Source organism: Buceros rhinoceros, unplaced genomic scaffold, assembly GCF_000710305.1.
Source record: "Buceros rhinoceros silvestris isolate BGI_N320 unplaced genomic scaffold, ASM71030v1 scaffold9424, whole genome shotgun sequence".
Classification (NCBI taxonomy): domain Eukaryota; kingdom Metazoa; phylum Chordata; class Aves; order Bucerotiformes; family Bucerotidae; genus Buceros; species Buceros rhinoceros.
In genome coordinates this window covers 10,210-35,125 of record NW_010407632.1, presented here as the reverse complement: position 1 = coordinate 35,125, position 24,916 = coordinate 10,210, and the positions used below count along the sequence as shown (strand labels likewise).

The following is a 24,916-nucleotide window of genomic DNA, read 5'->3' as shown; positions in this document are numbered from 1 at the left end:
GTCAGTTCACTAATCAATCTACCACAAAGTCCCTCCCCAATGTCCTTCAGGATATATTTTATATATCTTATGTTTTTATATATGATTTTATACATAAAAGATACAGATACAACTATCAGTCATGTCTCTTACACAGAGGTACACTTTTTGAAAAAATACCTAACAAAAGCAAAACAGGAGAACAACTGGAGAAACAAAAGAATTTAAACATTATTTTCCTGAACCAAGAAAGAAGAGAAAAGGTAAAGTATTTTTGGTTCAGTCATTCTTTGTCCTGCAGATCTGACATCTCACAGGCCTAGTCCCAGCTTCCTGGAAGCGGGATTTGAGTTCCCTTTTTTGTTTGATCCCTCCCCTCTCTAGGCTGGAAGCACTAGTCCCTCGTTACACCTCCCATTTCCCGGTTGTGACCCATCTCTCCAAAGATATGGGATGTTACAGGGACTTCAGCCAAGCCCAGTGCCCATGACAAGAGATCGATCAGGTATGTTTGGTACTATCTACCTCCACAACCCCTACGCAGTCCACGCCACAGAGGACCTCTAGCACCAGAGCTGAGGTCCTTTAAGTGTGAAAACATCGTCTGACTCAGTGCCAAAGCAATCTTATTACTGTTTTAAATTGCAAACGTTCACTCCCAGCTCTGAAGTACAGCTCTGCCTGATCTGCGGTGACTACCAGGCAGCAGAGACACCGGAGCTGAGCCTTGCCCACGGAATCGGTCATGTTTGAGTACCTGTGCTCGGACAGTGCAAGCAAAGCCCCACATAGCTTTGTCCGGAGTGTTGTGCTCACGACCACTCCGCATTTCAAAGGAGAAGGTGACTGTATCTCCTTCCACCTTCACATTTTGATCAGGAAAAAAAAAAAAAAAAAAAAAAAAAGAAGATACATTTAAGACTTGAGGCAAACAAACCTGCTTTTCATAAAAGTGGCTTATCCTACTATGGATTAAATGGTTTTAATGACAGTTATCTAAGTATTTTTATCTCCAACTGTATACTCTGATTTAAGATTCTTCCCTTTTTGTAAGAACATCTCTTAGTAGGCAATTCATTTTGAATTTTGCTGCTTGCTGACTATAAAAAACCACCACCATAGTTGTAGAATCACAAGTAGAATTCATCAGTTGGTGTTACTTGGTCTTGATTTTCATCAAAACACTTTCATTATCTGCAAGAAACCATGCAATAATCAACAGTTCTCTTCCCGAAGGAAGACAGACAAGCTCTTCAGGGAGAACAATCTCAACACGTTAATAAGGAGTTTGCTAAAAGAGCAGTATAAAAAAATCCACCTCTGAAAAATAAATTAAATTCCATTACTTGGGAAGAACGGAGGGCTTGTCTGAAATCGCTTTCCCATCTATTATTACTTCTTTTTCTTTTGGAAATTATTTGTTATGTATATCAACCCAGTTTTAGTGCAGAACAAAGTAGCAGCACAAACACATAAGAAAAAAAAAATCATACTGCATAAATCATAACACTGCAAAATACCTGAAATAGTGACGTTTCAAGAAGTTTATGGGATTTTGCTGTCTTAGTTGTACTGCCAAAAGCCTCCAATGTACTTTTAAAACCCAACACAGGCGGTTGGCAAGTTGCTACATTTACTACTTGTTATATTTGTAGAAAAACAGTCATGCCCATGGACCTTAAAAAAGCATGCACAGCCTCAGCCTGCGCAAGAATCCCTCCCCGAAGATAAAGTTAAGAGAGCGCAGTGCCATTGGAGACCCCCGAAATGAGACATTCCGACAACAAATTCCAGTGAGATGTGACAGGTCAGATAAGCTCAAAGAGAAGCGTCACACGTGACACACAGTTGAGTTTAGAGTTATTCCCCAAGGACGTAACAGCCACTGAAGAAGCGATCTCAGCACAGACAACCGCAAACGCCCGGACTTCATCGCCATAGGGGTTAAAAAGGACCCGACACGGTTTCCAAAGGGGATTTTCTAGGTGAAATATTGTTGGATTATAATACTGTACCTTTACTAAGTCTTTTGGCCAACCAGTTCCTAAGACACTACGGCTGCCATATCCCAGTGTATTGCCTCCATACTCAGCAACCTTCCTACTGTTTGTGTTAGGACCAGCATAGATCACCAACTTCAAAACATAAAATACACTGTTAGACTGTAAGAGAAAAACAAGAAAATCTAATAATAATAATAATACTTAGCACTTACACCGCGCTTTATATTTTCAAAGCGCTTTATCAATATTAACAAATCCTCACAACAGCCCTGTGAGGTGAGCAGGCAAGTATTATTATCCCCATTTTACAGATGGGGAAACTGAGGCAGAGAGGAAATTGAGTGACTTGCCCCTGAGGTCACACAGCAAGTCAGCAGCAGAACGGGGAGCAGAAATCAGGGGAAATCCCAACTTCCAGTCCTCGTGCTGAGCTAACTGGAACAAACCGCCTCTCTACCGATAAACGGAGAGATGCTGCTCCCATCAAAGTGAATGTTTTGTCATGACTTTGGTGGGAACGTGAGGAGGCCCAAAGTTTTCTAGAGGAGTTTAACGAGTAATGGGTGATATCAATATTAAAGATGCTCATAAATAAGAAATGGAGTGAGTAGCTATGTGGAGGAATATATGGCAACAATTAGTACACGGCATGAGTAGCATTCTGATTATCCAAAGAAAACAAGTGCTGCTAGTTGTGTTCTTGAGTTTGAAGATACTTGTCCATGTTAATCCATGTAAACAGGACATTCAGCACGGGGAAAAAAACCACAACCTTTCCATTTCTGCCCAGTTTAAGCAAACTGTGCTGATCTACAAAGTAAGCAGCTAGATTAAAATGTGAGAAATAAGGGAAACTGAACAACAGCAGAAATGAGAAGGAGTAAAACCTCGACAATTATTGATTATGAATCCATTATTTTTGAAGAAACACAAAGCATTTATCTCCACCTTCCTGCCTTTTCACGTCCACAACCTTTGTTCTTTCTCTATCATTTAGCTAAGTCTAGCCTTATGATTAAACTCCAGAACTCTTTTGAAAAGCTGTTCGTGCTCATGCCACATGAGAAAGAACCTCTCTGCACTCTTGCACTTCACAGCCTCAAAGCAGACTGTGACGTTACAACGTACGTTAATGAGCTCCTGTTAATAAAAACCTCCCGAGCTGGGGAAAGAAGGAGCCATGAAAGACAAGGGGCAGAAGATGCAAATGCAAGCGCTGCTGACAGAAATACACACAAAAGAAAGAGCTCCTGAAGGGGCCCTTGCTTACCTTATCATAGTCATATTGTGAAGAACATCGGTTGTCAAATCTAAGATACAGGCAGCGGGCTCCTGGAATGTGGACAGTTTCTTTAAATTTATAGTTATCCCTGACGGGATGAACTGTCTCGACAGTCTTCCCGGCAGCCCAGGGAGCAGGGATCTTCAAACCCGTAAGAAAACCCGGTTCTTCCTTCTCTTCCAGCATTCTGAAATTAGAGTGAATGCTTCATCCTCAAATTCAGCACAAAGATTTCTGTCATGTGTTCAGACATCAAACTCTGAAGTACTTCAAATCACCTTTTGGTACCAGTAGCGACACAAAGTATTGACTCCTCACTTCAGCTATCACTGCAGCGAGGCAATGTGCTGAATCTCAACAGCGTGAACTCAGCATGTTAGAAGCGACCACAGCAATAACTCTAACCTGCAGAATCTGAGCATTTCCCAATGCTTTCCCGTTTCCAAAGTAGGGTAAACAAGTCAAGCAGTACCACAAAAAAGAGTCAATGGTCCTATGTAGGGATTCTAACCCACGACTGGTACCAGGAAAACAACCTCCCTACTGGGACAGCATCCAAACCTGATTATCCTGTCATAAAACAATACACCTAATATGTCACTGAAGCTTCTCATTTGGAGGAGGATTGAAAACAAATTCTTCTGTTTTCACACAGTATATTCCACTTTCTCACAAGCTGTGTCACGCTGCAAGGTCAGCAGTTCTTGTTTAGCTCAGCAGAAGCTAAACTGTTTCTGTTTCCAAGCAGAAGCTGCGCAACTTTGAGCTGAGACACAAGATTTAAAGGCAGGACTTAGAATGTTTCTATTTCTCGATGTAAATGAAACCATTTAGAATCTTCCCAGGGGTTTTCATACTGTACCTCATGCTGCCATTTTCTCATAATGGTCTTCCTTGGTCTAATTTATTGTAAGAGGAACATCCAGAATTAAACAAAACAAACCATACCCTGTGTAAACAACCTGAAGATATTAATCATTTAATGCTACATGCAAGAAAAATTTAGAACTAATTGCCTTTTGTTAAGGCTTATATAGCTCTAAGACAGCTTGACAAACCATTACAGCTTTGCCTTTAAAAAAATACTTATTTAAAATTGCTGCTTCAAGTTTTATCCCCTAGCAATGATCAAACGAACATTAGAACCAAAATGTTTTATCCCATGAAAAGATGTAAAGAACGTAAAGAGAATCACCTCTCATCAGGTAACAGCTTCCCTTTCTGTTCGGATGCACCACTGGGGGAACTGTTCAATTCTGAGAAAACTGGAGACTGAGTTTTAAGCAGCAATGCAGTCTGTGGCACAAAAAATACAGCGTTAGAAACATGCCCACAGCAAATCATTTGAAGATCTTGTTACTGAAATATATTAACAACCACACTGGATGTTGCCGTGGACAATAAATCATCACTTAGGAGCTGTAGTACCAAGTCAAGTTTAATACGCAGCGTTACTGGCTTTTGTAGCTGTTGAGCAGCTCTTACACTACGCTCTGTGGATCACCTGCTGCAAAGGGCTGACCAAGACCCACAGCACTTTAGAAGCCGCATGCCACATCTTTTATCCCCTGTAGACACCTGCTGACCCAGGGACCGTACCTGACTGGTGTAAAGAACCAGCTGCACCAGCTGAGGCATCAGGGCATCAGCCATGGTTAGAGTCTGCAGATTTGGATGCATCAGAGATGTCAGCAGGACAGGAAGCAGATGACCGAGCATAGTGGCCTTCGTAATTTGCTCCAGGCCTTTTAATCTGCAAGGAGAGTCAAGGTTTATTACATGACAACAACTATTTTCATAAAGTATCACTACTACTGCTGGTCATCTGCTCAATCTGCCTAAGGAGGCCATTCAAAATTCAGCTGAGAACATATTAAAAACCCCACCAACCAAAAACTTCACATCTTTAAGACATTCTGATCTCTCTGAAGTGTTAGTGTCCTGCTCTCTGCTGTCAATTCCTCCTAAACAATGATAGACCAGAAGACAGTAAATCAAGAGTTTAATAATTATTTAGAAAATGATAAGCTCCCATAGGCACAGGATGAAAGTCCACCTCAAACACCAATGTATTTGTTCAGTATGTGAGCAGGCTCCCAGCACACATGGCTCAAAGTACTTCAAAAGAATCTGTGTCTACAAAAATGTATTTGAGCATGAAACCCGTCTGAAAAATCTCTCTGTGGAATTGTATTGTCAATAAACAGACTAATCTTGCAGGCACAGAAAAGCATGGAACTGAAACCTGAAACAACAGGGAGTGGGAGGTGTTTGTTTAATGAGAGAAACGGTTCACGGTTTCTGTTTACGTCCTCATTCCCAACAAGTATTTTTAAGTGGAGGGGAGGCAAGGAAGGGCAAGGTGATGCTAACTCCCGAGACATGCAGGATAGCATAACAACATCCAAGCCTTGTCATGGATAAAATATCTAGTCCGGCTACTGGAGATGCAATAGTCAGGAATTTGAGAATAAAAAAATTGCCCTGGCTTAAGGAATACTCCCAGCTGACTAACTACAGCTTGTTTCCTGCTCACAAATGCCATTGCACCTGACTAAAACCCCACCAGTTGGAGGTTTCTACACATTAAGCTAGCAGTGCTGACGTGGAGACTCTGATTCTGTATTCTTCAAAAGGGCAGTGCTAAGCGAACGCTGTAATAAGAACCAGTTCCTCTACATTCAAAGCTCAAGCATGAAGTTAGGAAGAATAAGTAAAGCTAACTGTGCTCATACAGTAGGCCACAAAAAACAAGAGTTTACTCTTCCCAAGGTAGCACATTTATCTTACCTTTGCTCTCTATCAGAAATGTCACTGTTTATCAGTGCTGTAGTGACTTGTTGCAGCATTTCTAAGACTTCATCACATCCTGTCAGAATTTGTGTAGCCAGAGACAAAATGCTGGTCTTTAGCTCCTAGGTACAAAAAGTGTTACAGGATACTTAAATTCTTAGAGAACACAAAAAAAGGAAACAGAACAAAACGATGGATTTCCAAATTAAAATAATGATAATGTGACCTGGCAGGCCCGCAGCAGGAGATTCATCCAAGACTTAAATTTGTTTAATGCTAAGCCCCAAAGTGCTGGGAGAAACTAGGTGCATGTTTTACAGGATGCACACCCAGTTTCTAGAGGGAGGGAATCCCCAAGTCCAGCACAGGAGAGAGAGCTGTTAGCCAGCCAAGGTACAGCACTGGTGACAGAATGTCCTAGCAGGTATGAGGATCACTGTGGAGAGAGAAACTGAACAATGAAAACATGGGTGAATAGTGAGACAAGAAAAGTACCACAATATTTAGCATTTACTCAATGAGCCTGAACAAATAACTTTCAACTGCAGCACATTACAGCACACAAAGTCTCAAAGAGTAGCAGATAAAACCAGCTTAACAAACAATGCCAGAAATTCGAAACTCAGTGTCATTATAGGAGAATTGTTAACCTTACAAAAACTCCTCTGACCAGGCAGCCTGTGTGCTAGGGCAAAGCTGACTTCTGGGAGCTCACAGGAGACTATTCCAGCAGTAATGTCGAACGACACATTTTAATAAATCTTAGAGCAACAAATCGCCCCCTGTCCACAAACCCTGTCCTCTAGCGCAAACATTCACGCTATTTCAGATGACAGATGGAGGTGGTTCTACGTAAGTTTTGTAAATTAAAACTGCAAAAAAGCAGAAGCCAGGTAAGGCACACGAGACAACTCCTTCCTATTTAAACCAAACAAATACTTTTCAGGGACCACCTCAGTGATTTGGAGAAGACACAGTGAGTGGGGTAATGTGTCCAGAAGGGGTTCCAGGCACATGAATTTTCTTATTAGCACAGATTAATTAAAATACTTTAAAATTCATTATACATATATTTAGGAAGGGAAGCACCTGCTCTCACTGACAATACAGAACTCAAGATGGACAAGTGAACATGGAACAACTGCAGACTTTAGCTGGAGAACAGCAAAACTGTCTACGGTAATTTAACTATAGCGAGAGGAAAAGAACCAACAGAACCGTGCCAGCAGAATGCAGTGCAGAAGCAAGAGGTGTCACAGGAACAGTGACTGTAGAGAGCCATACTAGGATAAAACTCGGTGTTTACCTGTACCTTCAATGTCTCTCCCTGCAAGGAGCTGTCACTGTCATCATTTTCATCAGGTTTAATCAAAATAGTGTTACTGAGGAGGTGGTTCTGTACGGCCATCAGATACCGCAAGCAGGAAGATGCAGCCTTTAACATAAATAAGCACACTTTACATTATCTAAACCCTCTAATCAACTTGGATTCAGGCAATCCTTGTACTTAGAAACATAAAAGAGGAAAAAAAGTTGAGGGAAAGGACAAGCAAAGGCAAAAAATAATTTCCCTGATTTAACACAAGCTTGTTAACACATTTAAGAGAAGAAACTGTCTGCAAAACACTGAATTTTGTGAAGTAACTTGCAACACATAAAGCAGCAGTCCCATTTTATTCCAGTACGTAACATTATAGTAATACTCAAGTACTGTAACATTAACTAATTCTTAAAAGAAAAAGCCATCAGAGAGCTAAACTTAATTCCCACTCCTGGAGGTCATGGTTCCATGCTACTACTACTCCCTTCCTCGTTTTTGTCTGTAAATGACAATCCTTTCTGCATGGATGAATCATTAAAAACTCAAACTCTTTCTACAGTGGTGTAAAGTTGTCGTAATGCTTTGAACATTGGGATACACAAACTTCCTTTAAACTGAAACAGCAACCAGAACAACTGGAAAATATATCCACATATAAATCTGTCCCACCTCCTACTGCTGCCGTATGATTCACTTTGCTTTACTTTTTTACTTTCTTAGAGACACTGGTTCTTCCTTCCCTGCACCGTACAAACAAAAGACATTCTTTTCCTCTATTTAAGACCTAACAGCTATGAAAGCTTTCCCTCTATATTCTCACTGAAGGTGATGGATTTAAGGAGGAAAAGCAGCCAAAGGCAAATACACTTTTATCAAAATACATTTTACTTACAGGCACAGTTGAAAGAAGCCTTTGAAAATCATCTTTAGATACAGTTTGGCACTTGGTGATTAAGACACAAGATTCTCGGACAACAATCTTGAGAATGTAGTGCAACAGCTCATCGTTTAGTCTTCAACAAAGGCAAGAAAGATGTAAAACGTTAATAGTCTAATGATGGCGTAGCTTGTATAGCTCATGTCATGCAAGCTGTGTCACAAGTTATGTGAAACCAAAACAAGGCTCTGTTCCACTGCAGAGACTCAGACACAAAGGAAACCAAGCCTGAAGTGCTGAACCAGTCAATGCAATAGATAAGGAGTGATTTTCTGCACTGTAACTCCTAATGACTCCTTAAAAACGACTCCTCCCAACTCGAAGAGGTACTTGAGATGGACAGTTTTACCGCTCAGAAGTCCCCTGACGTGGTGATGTGGAGAGCAACGTTTAATAGTGGCCATTTTCATCCACATTTACCACGTGCACGGTAAGCACGAGGGAATCCAAACCTACATCTGTGTACAGAAGCCTCCAAAGCTTCCCCTAAAATTCAAACCTCTCTCCCTTGTCCTAAAGAATTCTACCCACTACAGACACAGAGTATTTCAGGTCACACTGCCAGCAAGGTAACAGGCCATTGCAGCAGGATTTTATGCAAGTTTACCTAAAGCAAATAACAGAGACATACAGTATAAATGGGGAGGAGGGGGAGCATATTGTTGCATTTTACCTATAATGATCATCATCTTCACTTCCAAATCTGTTGTTCTGAAGCTGTTCAGCTAAATTAGTCAGGATAACGTCGCGAAGTTGAGAGAGACCACTATTTCTCTCTCCTAAAATGGAATGCAAAAACTTTTGCAAAACAGCATTTTACAGAATTAATTTATTTGTATTTCCTCAGATATCTCCCTTAATGAATGCTACTGCTCAGAAATTACTTCATTTACAGTGTAACCCGATTCCCTGCTGACATTACGGGCTGTTAAAGCTTGCTCTGTACTTAGCACTGTTTTAAATTCCAAAGACTTTGACGCACAAACACGTTCCTCCGAAGTAATAAATTACTGAGCATCGGCTGCTTCCAAGTCCAGACTCCCACTGAACGCAAGGAGGTTATTACTCTTTCACCGAGGACTAAGATGACCTCTGGTTACTCTGCAATTGCCCCGGGTAACGCTAACTGGGTGTTCCAAAACACGAGCTGGATAAGAAACATTACAAATAGTGGCAAAAGAGAACTTGAATCCCTTTCAATTTCCAGCTGCCTGATGGAGACAGAATTTGTGTTTCTACACCTAATGGATGCCTGACCATGTTGCCATTCCGAAGGCAGCTTCAGGATTTGAAGCATTCCATAATTTCCTGGAGCAGGATAGGATTGAAGCAGACTAGTGCTCACTATTCTGAACTGTTCTCCCTCCAGAGGCTGAGAAGTATTTTCACTCTTTGTTTTCAATTACAAAAACCACACTCCCACATGTCAGTCAGTCATTCTCACCTTCAGTTAAGACCAATTTCAAGAGATTATTGATTTCTGTTTCTCCAGGATACAGGATATTTAAACCAGAGCTGAAGAAAAGAATAAAACCAGGGATTACTCAATATATTTGGAAGTGAACAAAATTATTTCAATGGACACGTGAAATATGGCATTACAGAACCTCAACTTAGAGTCTGAGGTAACATTTCAAACGACTGTGTAATAGTTTCTTCCACCTTAGAAGGGCATCCTCCATATTTTAACATTTATCTTAGTCACAAAACTAGCAGCTGCTTTCTCCAGAAATCTCTTATAATCAATGATATTCTATTGTTTAGGTCCCAAAGCTTCCACAGGAGCTATCTGCTTCCCTCTGAGGAACTCCTCATCAATCAGTTGTTTATACCCATGAAAGCAGCACAACTACTTTTCCGAGAACCAGAGAGATGTCAGAGAAAATGGGTGATGGTTTAGAGAAGAACTCAGCTCTGGCGATGGGGAAAGAGCTATGCCTTATCTCTGGTAAGAACAATGGGAAATGCCACTGTCAATAATAAAGAAGTCACGACTGTTCGGGTTTTATACTCATTAAAGAGCAGCTCCTTACAGAGTCTTAGTTTAAGCTACAGAGAAGCTTCTAGAAACAGCATTTCCCAAACAACACAGCTCTGCACCAATGCTCCTTTGTGAAGATATTTTTCCACTTTAACTTGTGGTGCACTTTGTCCTTTCTCTGTGAATTACCATCCTGAGACAGAAGATGACAATACCATGAAAGGAGTTCTTCGTGACTGACTCAAGGGCTGACATTATTATACGGACTTTTTCTGCTTTCCTTTTTCCCTTTTCAAATAACGCTCTCAAGAAAGAAAACTGGTATGTTTTTCAGCTTCACACTGAGAGCAGAGATTACTGCAGCTTCCCTCCCTCCGGCTCACGCTGACCAACTTGTGATACAAACAGTTAGTTAAGTTTGAATTCCCACTGGTATCAGAATCCCACGATGAGCAAGCAGGAGGAAGGAGATATCACCTATCTCTACCTCTGATTTTTTTAACAGAGGATATAGAGTTAAACATGGGGAAAACGCAGCAGCTGTCCATAGAGTTGACAGGATACACTTTTCCCTGTCAAAAAGCAAGCCCCTGAAAACGCTAGATAATCCTCCTAAAGATAGGTTATTCTTCTTCACTTAGAGCCACTGAAATTTGGAATGCTGTGATTCACACACAAAAAAATGCAGGTTCAACTTCAGAAGATTTTGTTCTCAACCTTTGGAGCACTTCCCACTTGAAAGCAGATTATATTTGTACTCAGGACGTTTGAGGCAGCATTTCTCGTCCTTGAGATTTACATTATCTCGTCTTCGTGACACACAATTGCACCTTTTGCTCGCTTCCCTGTACTTAGTCATTCTGCTGTTTTGACAAGCCGGAGAAAGGAAGTCACACAGCAGCGGGTTCCAGAGGCACAGTAGCTAATACGGCGCGGAGCGAAGGCAGCCACCCTGCTTCAGCGTTTGCTGAGCTGGTGGCCAGCCCACAGACACACTGCCCACCCGTCTGCCAAGAGAGATTCCCGTTTCCTGGACGAGAACCTGACCTTCTCAAGACAGTCTTACCACCCTGCCCGTGGTTTTCCCTGGGCCTTCAGCCGTACAGCATTCCTCAAGTATTATTCACCCTGCCTCTCCTTATATTCCTTTTGTTTAGGAGCATTTCAGTATTGTCACTTGAAACGCTGCTATCACAGCTGACGACATCAGCTTTGCCTGCTCCGCACCACCAACGCACTCTATAAGCTAAATATGGAAGTCAGTGGAGCCATCGCTGACATACAGAAAACTTTGCTGGAATTTAGCAGCTAGATTATAGTAAACACTAAAAAAACCCCTATAGAAAGACAATAAAGAGCAACAAATGAAAAGTAGTATGTAAATTAATTACTGTTATTTCACTGTCATCATGACACATCGTATCTTCACATTTCCACAGATATAAACCAGAATAATTGTATCATGTCAATCTAGATTTTAAATTAATATGAAAAAACTTAAACTGCTGAGTACAGTAACATCTGCAACAACATTCTAAAATAATCTAAAATCTAAGTTAAGTTTAATCTGACAAAACAGATATTTACCTAATAGCTAGACAAACCTCCTTCTGAATTTCAGAGCAAATCTGATCCCTTGGAGCCATCAGTAACTGCCAAAGTAACAGGCCAGACCTTCTAACGATATCTCTGTTTCTTTCTGTTTGCGGGCTGAAGAAAAATTTAAAAACCACCTAAGAAAAATTAAACACAACAATGTTAAAAGCTTAAACGCTGTTCACAATAACACTTTTTCTGCAGCTGGTTTCTTAGACTATTTCTCTTGGTCACTAGAAATTGCAGCAATCTGACTTTGGATCAAAAATGAGGAAAAAAAAAAGAGAAAGAAAAAAGAAAGTAACCTCTCTGGATTTTATTTAAGTTCATGAAGGTAGCAATTACACTTCCGTTCCAATTAGGACTCTTAAATGTGTGTGTAAGATACTGCAAAGCCACTGCTAAGTCAATCTCCATTAAATTGAATACAATGAAGGAAAAAGCCCTAATAAAATCAACTGGTTGCCTGTATTCTAAAACACTTTTTTTTTTTCCCCAGTGTTTATTGCGAAGTACATTTAAGACGCCTTTGTACCTGAAAGACAACAAGGATGCAGCGTATTATGCAGGTGTCTCCGTTCACCATAGCTTTTTCCATAATGTCACAAATGCTGCTGAGGTGATGGGCTTCGATGGGATGCTGCTTGCCCAAGAAATTCGTTATGGGCAGATTGCTGCTGGCTGCAAGCAGGTTGAGTTGGTGGATACACATGGCACCAACATGGTGCAGTAACTGGTTAATAACCTCGTTTGTGGTTGTTGCATCCCCTAGAAGAAGAAAAGCCATTCGAGTGCTGTCTACAAACACAAATTACAGCACTGGCGTCTGCTCCTGACACGCAATGTATCATCACATGTCCTCTAACTTTGGGACGCCCACCCACATGATAAACACAAGAACTACCCCCAGCGCTTTTTCAGTGTGCTAAAGGTAACAAGAACCAGGAAACTTCCAAACACGCCTCGCTTTTCCCTTCTTCCTTTCTTAAGGCAAAGGTAAACCCTGGCCAATAGTTATAAACTGCTTTTCAGGAACAAACTCAGCTTTCAGGGGAAGTGTCAGAAGGTAGTTTCCAGTATTTATTCTGTGGTAATCGTACATTTCGCTTCCACTTTGCAGAAAACGCTGACTTGGGGGTTTTCCTCACCTTTGGGCTCTGTGATGACATGACTCACTCCCAGTCTCTGACAGACACAGTGGAAGGCCTGGTTCCCGGGATTACACCACTGATCAATATAATCGTTCGAGCACGTCCAGATCATGTTGTTCATTGTATCGTAACAGGCACCTAGGAAAAGGAAAGCATTTTGCATGTCAGGCTTTGAATGTTTGTTAGGAAACCAGACTAAAGTATTTTTATGGCAGATAAAAGTCCAAGTCATTTGCTTTAAAAGTTCTGTCACGTGACAGCACTGGAATGAAAAACCCTGAAAGGACATTTCTTAGCAAAGGCCTGAAGCCAACGCACATCCCTTCTGGTGTTTCAAGTAAACGGACAATGGCATCCAGTGCAGGCGAACGCTCCAGTGCTCGTTATTTCTAAGTACATAATCTATATCCTTCCTCCACAAACTTATCACACGCTGCCACAGTGCATGAACTAAACACAGTGGAGCCTGGCAGCAGATACCAGTAACTTCCGGAAAACATAGGGGAAAACAAGTTTCGAATTTATTTTACTACAGCTTTTGACAATTAAGCACCTGAGAACTTGTTCTAAAGGCCTTGTGGTAAAAGCATAATGGCTTTAATAAAACCGACAGTTTGCACAGTGCGAATGTTAAAAAATTTTAAGCTTCAAGACTCATCTCCTGAAGAAGCTTAAAGCCTACAAACACAAGCAGGTCCAAAACAGTAGAAGGGAAGACAGTGGATTGTAGACACAACGGTTCTGTGACAGAGGCATTTACCATACTTTACAAGCGTAGACAAACAGGTTATTTTTGAACTTTTCAAATGACTGAGGTAAATTTTTCAAGATCTTTGTCTGCTACAGGAAATACCTTTTTTGCACTTGTGCTTTTGCAGTTTCAGCTGCACAAGACACTGGAAATTCCTTCAGGGAATTCTGAACTTTCAAAAAAGTTAAATTTACAAAACTTCCTCAGAGACATGAAAGCCCGGGACTGCAGAGCTGCTTACTGCAACTTAAAATCCATCAGACTGTTCAGAATCTAAGGGTCGGATATGCCTAGTTCCAAAATACTCCCAGACAAGAGGTCTACTTCTTACCAAGTCCTGGAACTAGAGCACCACGGCCAAGCGAACTTCCGGCAGCATCGATTAGATCTGCTCGGCTGGTGAACTGCCCGTCCGAAATATTGAACACCAAGCTCGAAGCAAGAACTACATAGAAGAAAATCTCCAATGAATTTCTGAGAAGTTTATTTTATTTCAGAAAACCAAGGACTTCAAATCAGTCACAAACGGACTCGACTTACTTTTTAAAGATGACAAAGCACTTGTTCCTCCAAAGAGGGAGCGTGTGGCAGAACTGCCTGACCCACCGGGGGGTGGGACCAACATCACCAAGTACGTTCCGCAGGTGTATATCGGAGTCTTCCTTAACACCTTCAGCGGCAGCCCACAGCTTGTGTTCGCAGCTGAAACACAGAACAAAACAGGAACACAAACGTGGATTTCTTCCTAGCATTAAACACTCCTAATAACAGGCAGAAAACCAGGCAGATTCTATCTGGGGCTTCAAATAAATCAACATGGAAATTCATTTCGGCTATATCTCACACCATTTAGAAGCTGCTTCATGAAGGTGCACATCGGGGTGGCCTCGTAATCCCACCCATTCAGCAGCGATTCCCAGAAGGATAAAAACAGTTTCACCGGTTAACTAAAGAGAACAACGTAAAAAAGAGACAACAGTCTCTAGGTTTCAAAGCAGGAAAATTAGGAGCCTAAAACTTCAGTACAAACAAAACTGTTTGAAGAATTGTACCATGATAAACATATTGAAAGCAGGATCTTAGAGCCAGATAATCTTTTCACATAAAGAATCTCTTGAGATTCACTACGCATTTACTATTTTAAGTTCCCCTGCTCCGCATGAAACGTATACAGTCATGATGATCTAGCTTCTGCCACAGCTGATCAACACTTTTCTGAGCAGTGACTAAAGAATTATCCAAGAATAACCACTTCTTCTTCTTCTATAGCACTCTAGTCATTAACTGGCAAAACACAGCCTCTAAAATAGCTCTTCGAGCTACCTCTCTGCCAATTTTCCCGTAAGCAGCTCTATTTCCTGTGTAATTTATTTTTATGGAAATACCTTTAATTGTTTACAACTGAAGAAACAAAACTCATGTACGTATGAAGGAAGAAGAGAAGTAATTCAGGGTAAACTGAATAAAATTGTATCTTAAGCCAAATCCGACAAAGCTCCAGATGCTCCTGAAAGCCATCGATGCTGTTCATTCAAGATTCCCTAATTAACGTGAGCAGTTTCAGCAAGACCATACAAGAATATCCAAACACGCAAATTACCTCAAAAAAGCAAAATTACCCCCAGTTTATAATCCTCAACGTACTTGTGAAACAATAGTTTCATTTTCTGAAGTGCAGTCCAGTTTTACAGAAAATTACAAGCCAATTCTCACAATCGATGCCTAATTTAGCAAAGGAACTTGTAATTCAAGCATTAAGCAAATACTGTATATATATTTCAAACACTTGTTTTGGGGAAAAAATATGCATGCATTTTTTTATCGTGTCCTAAGAGTTTAGTAACTACCAGAACTGATACTCTGCGTGTTAAGAAACAAAGACTGACATATTTCTGAGGGTCAGTAAAGCCTCCTCTGACCTGTCTGGTCCTCTTTGAGCGTATTGGAGATGGTGGAGCCAGTGAGAGCAGCCAGGGTTGCCGATGGGGAGGCTCGGTACCTGGACAGCCTGCTCAGAAGCATCTCGTTTATACTCTTTGCGGATTCACCTTCTTTTCTCATTAATATAATTCGTTCCTGTAAAGGATTTGCTATACAAACACCATTTTCTACCTATTAAAATAGAAGAAAAAAAATACTTAGATATTGAATCCGTAGGAGACAGATTACCGTAACTGAACAACTCAACATACCAGGCAGGGATACAAACTTAAACGGGAACCTCGCTGGTGGAATTTCTACAAGGAAGTGTTCTAAATGCTAGACAGATGATATTTACTTTGGTGGAGACTTTGTGGATCAATATAGCATCTTTTATTTTGTCTGTCCTCAAAGACAGAGCTGCTTGTCATAATCTTAAGTTTATTTATGGAACTCCACTTAAAAATATTTAACCTCCCTGCATTCTTCATGATGTTTCACTGGCAAGTTTGGTAAAAGGAGGCCTTTAAATCATTCGCCAGCCAAAAAGCGTAAGCAAAGATTTTCTTAGGCCATAGTCTTCAGGGAGCGTGTTCTTACAGAATGCATCTCTCAAAGAACCTGAGATCCGGTTTACAGCACGAGGCACTTCCCACAAGCTGTACTAGGGCAGCCTACCCCTTCGAGTCCATCACCACACCAAGCCCGGCAACTGCTGAGCAGACAGACACTGCGCCCAAAGCGCTACAGAGGCAAATCCTCACACCACTGCCATTATCAGTACCAGAGCTCTGGGAATTGGTGCATCTAGAACGGAATACAATTTTAGGCAGAGGTGCTTGCTTGTCTAACTCAAATATGCCCCTGTGAACGCAGGCGCTGTGTGTGTATGTACATACACATTTACGGGCCACTGAGAGAGAAGCGATACCTTTCTCTAGACTGAGTATTCTGAAACGCCTTTGGTTTTACATTAAAAGCAGTGACATAAAAACCATTTTAGGGTATAAAATGCAGCATAGACAAAACAATTGTATTTGTAAGTTGTGGGACCTGAACGGCTTTTCACACAACGAAGCAGACCTACAGCAAACAGTGCTTTAAATCCCAACACACCAAATTACTGTCCATGCATAAAATTTAATTGCTAATCATAATAAAATGAGTTTTACAAGACAATTCATGCTGCTGGAATAGGACAGTCGTGTGTCCTCTGAAGATGGAATTAAACAATTTACCTTCCGTTCAGTTCAAAGCTATTTCATAAACACGTTACAAGCAGCGATTCAGATTACACGTACCAATAGCCAAACCTAATACGTTGTTTTGAAAATGCTGATAGTTAACTAAGCAGTAGTCATGCTATTGACTCTAATGTCAGAGAAAACACATAATTTGCTTACAATAAGTTCAAAAATATCCATGAAGACAGAGTGGCCTTTTGGTGTTTTTTCATTGAGGCTTGCAGGAGACCAGATCCAGTAGAAATATGTACCATCTGAAGAAAGGTGCACGGTAGTCATGGTGCTGCCGACGGGGAAGTGGTTTACTGGCATTGGGATTATCTGACACACCTACGAGAAGGAGAGCGTCTTAACAAAGAGTTGTTCCTTTGCAGCCTGTTCTTATCAGTATTAAGAGCGTACTTTAAAACAAAGCAAGCGCGATCAAGAGCAGTTAGCCCATTACTGGCCCTAACGGTCCCATTACATTTATTTGTTACAGAGAGCTGTTTGCCAAACGGATCTACTGCACACAAAACAGCTTATAGATCGAAACCTTTAACATACCTAAAAATAAAAGGCTGAGCTCCGCTCCAGCGATCGAGAGCGAGCATACCCACAGTACCGTACGGAAAGCAAACCTGAAAGAGTCCTCTACTTTCTGAAACATTACTTGGAACTTTGGAAGAAAAGGGGAATCCAGACATTCTCAGTTCCAGGGAACACACTGGATATAAGTGTGTGTATCCATCCTTAAATACGTGGCAGGATAAAACCAAGTGGCACAAACGATTCATTTTTACAAAGGGTGACAGTTGTTTATCTACCAAACACAGCTAGAGCAGAAACCTGAGTTTTGTTACAGTAGAAAAATAATGAGTTGTTCAGGAGGACTGTTAACATTCAGCTTAAGTTAGAGTCCATTTTACGATCGTTTGATTGTTTTGTAATGTGACTGTACTATATTCTAGCTTTGACCACACTATCATAGCATGGTATTTGGATGTATACACACAGACAAACACACGTATACACACAGACTAACACACAGCAAGAGAGCACTGCCCATGAGAGCACTGACCAGTTCCCGCACACAGCGCTTCTCGGGGTGGGGGGTCATAAAAAGGCAGTTTCACAAAGCAAAAAGAAGAAACTTCAAGGACAAACCTCATTAAAGCTACAAATGACTGTGGTTAATGAAGAACATTTCCTTACTTGACTCTCATTCTGCAGCGCAGTGAGCCTTTACCTGAAGGGTATGCTGATCCACCACCTGGAACAGGGAGTGAGGCTTGTTATCAAACGAGACGGGCCGGTGAAGGAGTTTGCCGTTGCCAAAAGCAACCCAGCCAGTCTCCAGCTCCTCGTTACGGCAGTACACAAAACCACTGGCAAAAAGCAGTAGAGGAAACTCTTTAAAACCCTGGACTGTTTTTTGGTTTTTCTAATAACATCACAACCCCATTCTGGAACTCTGAACTTAAATTCGAGTCAGTGTAAGGCAGCGACTTCTATTGTAAAAGGCTTAAAGCATACGAAGCCTCGTGACTTCCCAGCAATAAAGGAGCAAGAAGGTACAGGGAGTCACACTTGCACTGACCACTGGAATAATAAATGACATCATTAGAAAACACATACTTAAAATTCAGCAACTGTACAACTACGAGTACAAAGGTGACAGAACTAGTTTACAGCACATCCCTCTCGAAAAAATCAAATCAAATGTAAAATATTAGCATAGTGCTTTGCAGGAGGCTGGGCTAAATGGCCTCCTGACGCTCCTTTCGATCTAAAGTATTCCACAGTTCTAGAGAAAACAAACTCAAGAAGAATTTCATAGGAGAAAACAAAATCATTAAAACAGCATTTCACGAAAATGTATATGCTCTATGTCTTGTTATACCTGAGATCTGAGAGAGGTTTGCAAAAACAGAACTTTTTTTGTTAAACAGATCTGCAGAATAGCAAATATTCAACTGTCACTTACCGCAAAGTACCATGTAATCCAGATCCTAATTTACTTATTCCTCTGCCCACTGAATTAGTTGTATAAAGATAGAGCCCATCTGCTGCAAGGCAGCGCCCTAAGTCTGCATCTGAATCGGGAAGAAAGAACAGAGCAGAGAGCTCCTCTGTAACACACCACACTGGAAATTCTCCACCGTCGTTACGCTGCCGCGCTAGCTACCATCGCAACTGAACACCAACAGATGCTCGTGACAGGTCATTACCAACGGCTCACCACCATTCCTTCCATTCTGAATTTATTATTCGGTGTTCTCAGAGCTACTGTAACTCAAAGTCATTTCTTTTTAGAGGAGTTTCTTTCCACCCCTTTCAAGCCTGACAGAGGTGCCCAGGTTACGCCTCACCCGCTCACAGGGATACTGGAGCTATTTAAATCTCCTGCCATTGCCAAATAAGCATAGCAAGAATTAGGTGCTAATCACTCAGCTTCTCTTTTGAGACAATAAATGACATGAGTGCTGTTTTCTCATGATTCAAACGTACGTCACCCATTTCCAATTAATGTGTCTCGCCTGTGTCGCGTACCCATTTCAGTGTTACTGCATTTGGGTATCATGGCCCAAGCTGCTGTAAAAACCAACCCAGTAGGCTGGAACTTGTTTTTTCTGCACTTTAATCAAAACTATGAACACAGGAGGAACTAGCCTGGCATACCCAACCATGCTTAGGGACACAGGACCATTCAACCATACTCGTTTTGAGTGGAAAATTCCTTTATGTAAATATAAACTAATTTAAGTATCTGCTATTAAATGCCTTCAGAGCGATGCAGAGCAGCAGAAAACCATTCTCTGCTGCTTCTGCAACAGGTAATGCTGCTCAGAACTCAGACCTGGCAGCAAGATAAAGCACAAGCAAGGCTGACGACTATGCAAGCCCTTTGCTCAGGACCGCTGGTGTAACATACTGCTGGTGAGAAGGGAATAACCTAGTACTGAGCCTTGATCTAATTTCTGGGATAACTTTGGGCTTCTCTCAAAGCTTGTAAGCAGACCCTTCCACCCCTGAACACTGTTAAATTACGACAAAACATATTCCAAACATAGCTTTGTCACTCAAAGAAAGAATTACCAACAATCAAGGCAAAGCCTCTCAACAGCGCTGTCAACGTACCAGCCCAGTGAACCTATTTAAGTTCACGGAATCTGAATAGTCAGCTGGGGAAAGGAAAAAACCCGGTCACTCTCATAGCAAAAAAACCTCTTCAAAATATAGATGTCTTCAATAAATTTGCAGATAGCCTAAAAAGAAAACTTGGATTTGTAAATACCTATGGCTGCATTAAACTTAGTGAGATGTTACCAAAGTTTGAGTATGTCTAAAGTAAGGTGGACTCTCATGTTTCGTGCAAACCGGTCATACTTCCTGCGAGACTATCGAGTGGGTGATACCCACACTCTCTGACCTCTGCCAAATTGCCACTGAAGGCAGGGAGGGTCAACACAGCTACTGGTTTTGATTGTTTCCTTACAACCTGATCACGACACAATTTAAAATAGCATCTGATCTTTGGCAACCAAAGCAACCCTTATCTTGTAATTAAAAAAAATATACCATACTAATTAACGCACCTGGACTTAAGATCTGGCCTCTTAATTACAGTATAAAACAGGTTTATTTTTTCTGTCTGACCCCCAAATCAACTTTTTAAAAGCAAACAAATCATTACATATCTAGTTAGATGAAATTCACAAGAATAGGTGTGACAAAACCAACGTAAATCATTTGATACTTCGGTAAATTGTTTTCAGACCTCCAGTTCTGAGTGTACAGACTAAGACAACAAAGTGCCCAGTTACCTCCCCCGGTCATATATCAGGCTTTGAGACACTCCTGTGATGCCCAGTTCTCCCTCCATACGGTCCCTCTGAACCCTTCAGCTCTCAGTTCTTTCCTATCTACTGCACTTGCTTTTACGTCGTTTCCAGCAGAAGGAGAAATCCTTTCCAAGCCTAAAACTTCACATTAATTTTTAAACAATTATCACCACTAAAAGCATCTCGTCCTCCCCTGCTAATATGGACAGTCATGAAATAATTCACCTTTACTTTCACCGCTGGAACTACTGTTGGCATCGGGTGCGGGTAACATGTCTTCAAAGCCCCAAGACACTATGTGCTTTCCTCCCAGCAAACAAGAGGGTGAGCCAGGGCCGCCCTCCAAGAGCAACAACCTTTAAGCAGAAAATGAAATAAGATGCACGGAGAACAGTGACAGCAAAAACTAGCTAAATCTAAAGTTAAGATGAAGCTATTGTTTAAGTAATTATTCTCTGTTCATAAGCCACTTAAAGGGATCATCAATATTTAATTAAAAAAAATAAAAACTTAACATCCAAAAACCAATTAGTAGATCCTTCTAGATTTGACTTTCTAATGTCTTCCTTCTGCAATTGGCTCCATTTTGATCTTTCCTAGAGCTTTCAATAACTCTAAAGCCTTTTAATCACATTTGAAGACATTTATCTCTAAACGCACTTACACATTTTCAGAGCTGATGTAAAAGTGCCACAATTAGGAAAGTCTCTACAAACCTGTACAACACATCAGCCACGGGCAGGGATCCTAGATCAGTCTGTTTCTGTAACAGATGCACTGTATGAACAAAGGTTTTCAGCGACCCTCTAAAAGGACAAGAAAAACATGAATTAAAGATGCCTATCAAAACAAGACTGAGCGCACACAGACAACAGCATCCATGGAGAATATCATATCCAGCACCATAACGAAGGTCCAAGATACGTCATCAAGCTTCTTTTCTAATTTGCATTTCCCTTCTTTTGTGAAGGAAGTGAAAAGAGGAAGAGAGGGGGTAAGGGAAAGGTCGACCGGCAGCTCGCCAGTGTTCTTCATCTCACTGTCTTTTGGGAGGAGCTGAAGCACTGCATGGGCAGAGAGACCAGCAACCACGGGCCAAGGCATAAACAACGCGTACAGTCAAGGCAGCGCAGGCACTGGGTAAAACACCTTGATCTTGCGTCTATTACAGACAGCGACTTTCAGTAGTTCCTGGAGTGATTAATCATATCCAGATCTTCAAATACCATCTGCGGGTCTTCCTGGGGCTGAGAGAAAGCACTGCAAGAGCTGCTGCAGACACAGCCAGAGAAGGCTGGCTTGACTAAAATAGAAACGACCAAACTGATTAATTTATTATCGAGAGTCTGAACACAAACACAAATCTGGAAGCTTTTTCCCTTTCTGAAGTGATGCGTTTAAATGTAGTTAAGGAATAGATACTTCTGGAAACAAACCAAAGGAGAAGTTGTTTCTAATCTTGCCTAAAAGGGTGTTGCTTTAGAACTTTATTGTGGTATTTAGAAACATATGGAGTTTGCAACTGTAATTACAGTTCTCGTTCATTCATAAGTTGAACACTTTTTTGGGAGAACCTATGAAATCTGTATGTTAATACAGTGGAAAACGACTGGTTTTTTTTAGAAATACATAGATGTCTTCAAAAAGCGTATTTTCAGTTTCTGTTTTAAAGGTCAGGAATTAGGAAGCAGTCATTTTCTGAAAGAGGTGATGGCTGTACTTCCAGGTCTAACAGTCTGGCTAACCATGAGAATCCTGACCACATCTTTGGCATGACAGCAGTCACTGTGGGATTGACTTCCTCAGAAACACGACTGATCAACTGAAGAGATCCCATCCACACACCCTCTGAATACAGCCTCTTGCTTCATGGGCAGCCTGAGCTCCTTGCCTCCTTCGGGCTCCCCCGCTGCCATTTTCAGCTGCGTGTTTTCACTGATAAACCTCGGCTTGGAGAAAGCTGACACCAAACACTTCAAAGCACCTCATTTATTATTTAAAGCAATATTTATCCTGTTGCTTTATTCTTACTATTATGAAGCACCCAAGATTGCGACCACGAATCTCAATAATAGCCTCATTTTGAAGGCTTTTTCTTCATAATAGTACCCAACACCTGACTTACATATTTAAAGGAAAAATGCAAAGCTTTCACAGGTGAACACAGTGCTTCGGGATATTACAACTCTGGAAGCAACGCAAGACAGATTTGCAAAGGAAATGTAAAATCAACCTTCACTTCAAAAGCTGTATTTGAAATTTAGCTCTCTTACACTGCAAAAGAACATCCCATACTTCCTCAAAATTGACATCTGGAAAAAATATAAATGAGATTGTGTTTATCAAATCCAATTTATCTGTGCTACGTTCAAGTACGTTGCCTTTTAGATAAGGCAGTTGTCAGTGCAGACGAGTTTGCCACACGCAGTAGATTTCCCATTGACTTCATTAGAACAAGTACACTAGAAATTAAGTGGTCTTCATTTGAATAAAGCTTTTTCTAAAGCAAATCACAAGAACTTCAACATCTTAAATGGGAGTTACTCAGCAAACGAGGCTGCAATGTGAGAAACGTGAAAGCCAAGATTTTCCAAAGCAATGACTGTAGACCCGTGTGTGTGTGTGGCTTCTCAGAAGCTACGGTTTATATACTCCTCCTCCTCTCCCCATGCCCCATCCCCTAAAAAGAGTCAGTTTTTATTCAAAGCAATTACGGCCCCTTCATTCTCAATTACCTGATGCTGGGCTAAACCCATGCAGGGCACTGGACAGTTCAACCTGCACTGGTTGAACTCATCACCAGCCACAAAATGCCTCCAGGTGTTTCACACGCGACACTGAAACATGAAACAGATTGCCCTGAAACGGGGCAGATGCTTTCTACAGCCAAACCAAGGTGCCTAAACTGCAGGATTAAAGGGGCAGCACGAAGAGGAAAGTGAGACAACTTTCCTCCGTGGCAAAAACAGTTGGAACCATTCCTAGAACAGATCACTGCAATGGAAGCAGCAATATGCACAAGAGGCATTTCTAACCTAGATCCTTCTGGTTTTACATATGCTAAACACATGCAAAAAATAAATGCTTGGCTTATCAGTCTCCCCTTTCCAAACCACTATTTAACTGTTAGAAAGACAAAGACTAGTGCAAACCAAAAAATCAGCATCAACAGCACAGTCCCATCGGTTTTGATTCTCAGGTTTAAACACAAACGCTTTCCGCCAGCGCCAAGCACGACCGGTCATTCCAGCACAGCTTTCTTACCTTGCACAAGCCAAGGCAACTAGGGCGGCAGCAGCATTTTCTTTTTGCTTATACGGAATCTGTTGGCCCGAAGCAGAAGTGTCTTCCAGCCAGGAGCACAGCAAAGACTCTATCCCATTCAGACAGTCAGCCGGTTCCTTAGTCAAACTCAACGGCTGGCAGTCTCGAAGGCAATTCAATAGCACCTCAGCAGTTATGTTACAGAGAGAAGGGTCTGTTCTACTTTGAGACTGAATGAGGGGAAAGACCAACAGAAGCCCCATTCGTGAAGTAAATGGCGCCTGCTCAGGCTGCTGCAACAAGCCTTGACGCTTGAGCAAGGCCAGTGCTTCTTCATCCCCCGAGCTCTCCCGGTCATGCTGCTCCTCCAAGGCGAGCTGGCGCTGGGCGTTCCAGAGTCCCCGCAGAGCGTTCAGCCGGTACTCCAGCAGCCGAGCATAAGCATTGCTCTGGTTTCCACACACCGATCGTAAGCGCTCAGCCAGCTCCGTCGGATTCTTGGTCTCAAATGTTAGTATCTGAAAGGAGGGACAAGGTTGGTATTTGTACAGGTTTTTCTTTTCTTAAGGGGAAAAAAATAAAAAAGGGAACATATGCCTGTGGTGACTTCCAGACCAGCTGTCCTCTACAATGGATGGGAGGATACGTTTTCTTTTAATCTCTGGGTGTGAATAAGGTCACATTGGAGGCCAAAGAGCACGCAAGCAGTGCGGAGTCTGTTACTGCAGAGTCAGCACTGCTGCTGACGTCTGGGCTTGGGGCTGCTGACAGAGATTTTTGAACTTGCAATCATGATGCTAAAACAACAATAATATAGATTGTAAAGAAAAATATATATTAAATAGTATCTTTGAAAATAAAGACTCGCCT

At 41.5% G+C, this 24,916-nt stretch overlaps 1 protein-coding gene across 1 annotated transcript in view; it reads right to left on the bottom strand.

The window, feature by feature from the left end:
- Nucleotides 1-24,558, bottom strand: part of HECTD4 (HECT domain containing E3 ubiquitin protein ligase 4) — a gene marked incomplete at its 3' end in the record, with an annotated part of 43,777 nt that extends 19,219 nt beyond the window's left edge. The window contains exons 1-22 of the mRNA XM_010134547.1: nt 24,047-24,558; nt 21,499-21,588; nt 21,008-21,138; nt 18,925-19,033; nt 18,187-18,325; nt 17,118-17,288; nt 15,714-15,906; nt 14,335-14,496; nt 14,126-14,239; nt 13,041-13,181; nt 12,428-12,660; nt 11,884-12,029; nt 9,760-9,830; nt 8,989-9,094; nt 8,271-8,391; nt 7,370-7,492; nt 6,055-6,179; nt 4,864-5,017; nt 4,460-4,560; nt 3,253-3,451; nt 1,995-2,114; nt 737-841 (exon numbers count right to left, since the gene is read on the bottom strand). Coding sequence (XP_010132849.1) covers nt 737-841; nt 1,995-2,114; nt 3,253-3,451; nt 4,460-4,560; nt 4,864-5,017; nt 6,055-6,179; nt 7,370-7,492; nt 8,271-8,391; nt 8,989-9,094; nt 9,760-9,830; nt 11,884-12,029; nt 12,428-12,660; nt 13,041-13,181; nt 14,126-14,239; nt 14,335-14,496; nt 15,714-15,906; nt 17,118-17,288; nt 18,187-18,325; nt 18,925-19,033; nt 21,008-21,138; nt 21,499-21,588; nt 24,047-24,309 — 3,117 coding nt within the window. The remainder of the gene's footprint in view (nt 1-736; nt 842-1,994; nt 2,115-3,252; nt 3,452-4,459; nt 4,561-4,863; nt 5,018-6,054; nt 6,180-7,369; nt 7,493-8,270; nt 8,392-8,988; nt 9,095-9,759; nt 9,831-11,883; nt 12,030-12,427; nt 12,661-13,040; nt 13,182-14,125; nt 14,240-14,334; nt 14,497-15,713; nt 15,907-17,117; nt 17,289-18,186; nt 18,326-18,924; nt 19,034-21,007; nt 21,139-21,498; nt 21,589-24,046) is intronic.
- Between the last annotated feature and the right edge of the window lie 358 nt (nt 24,559-24,916).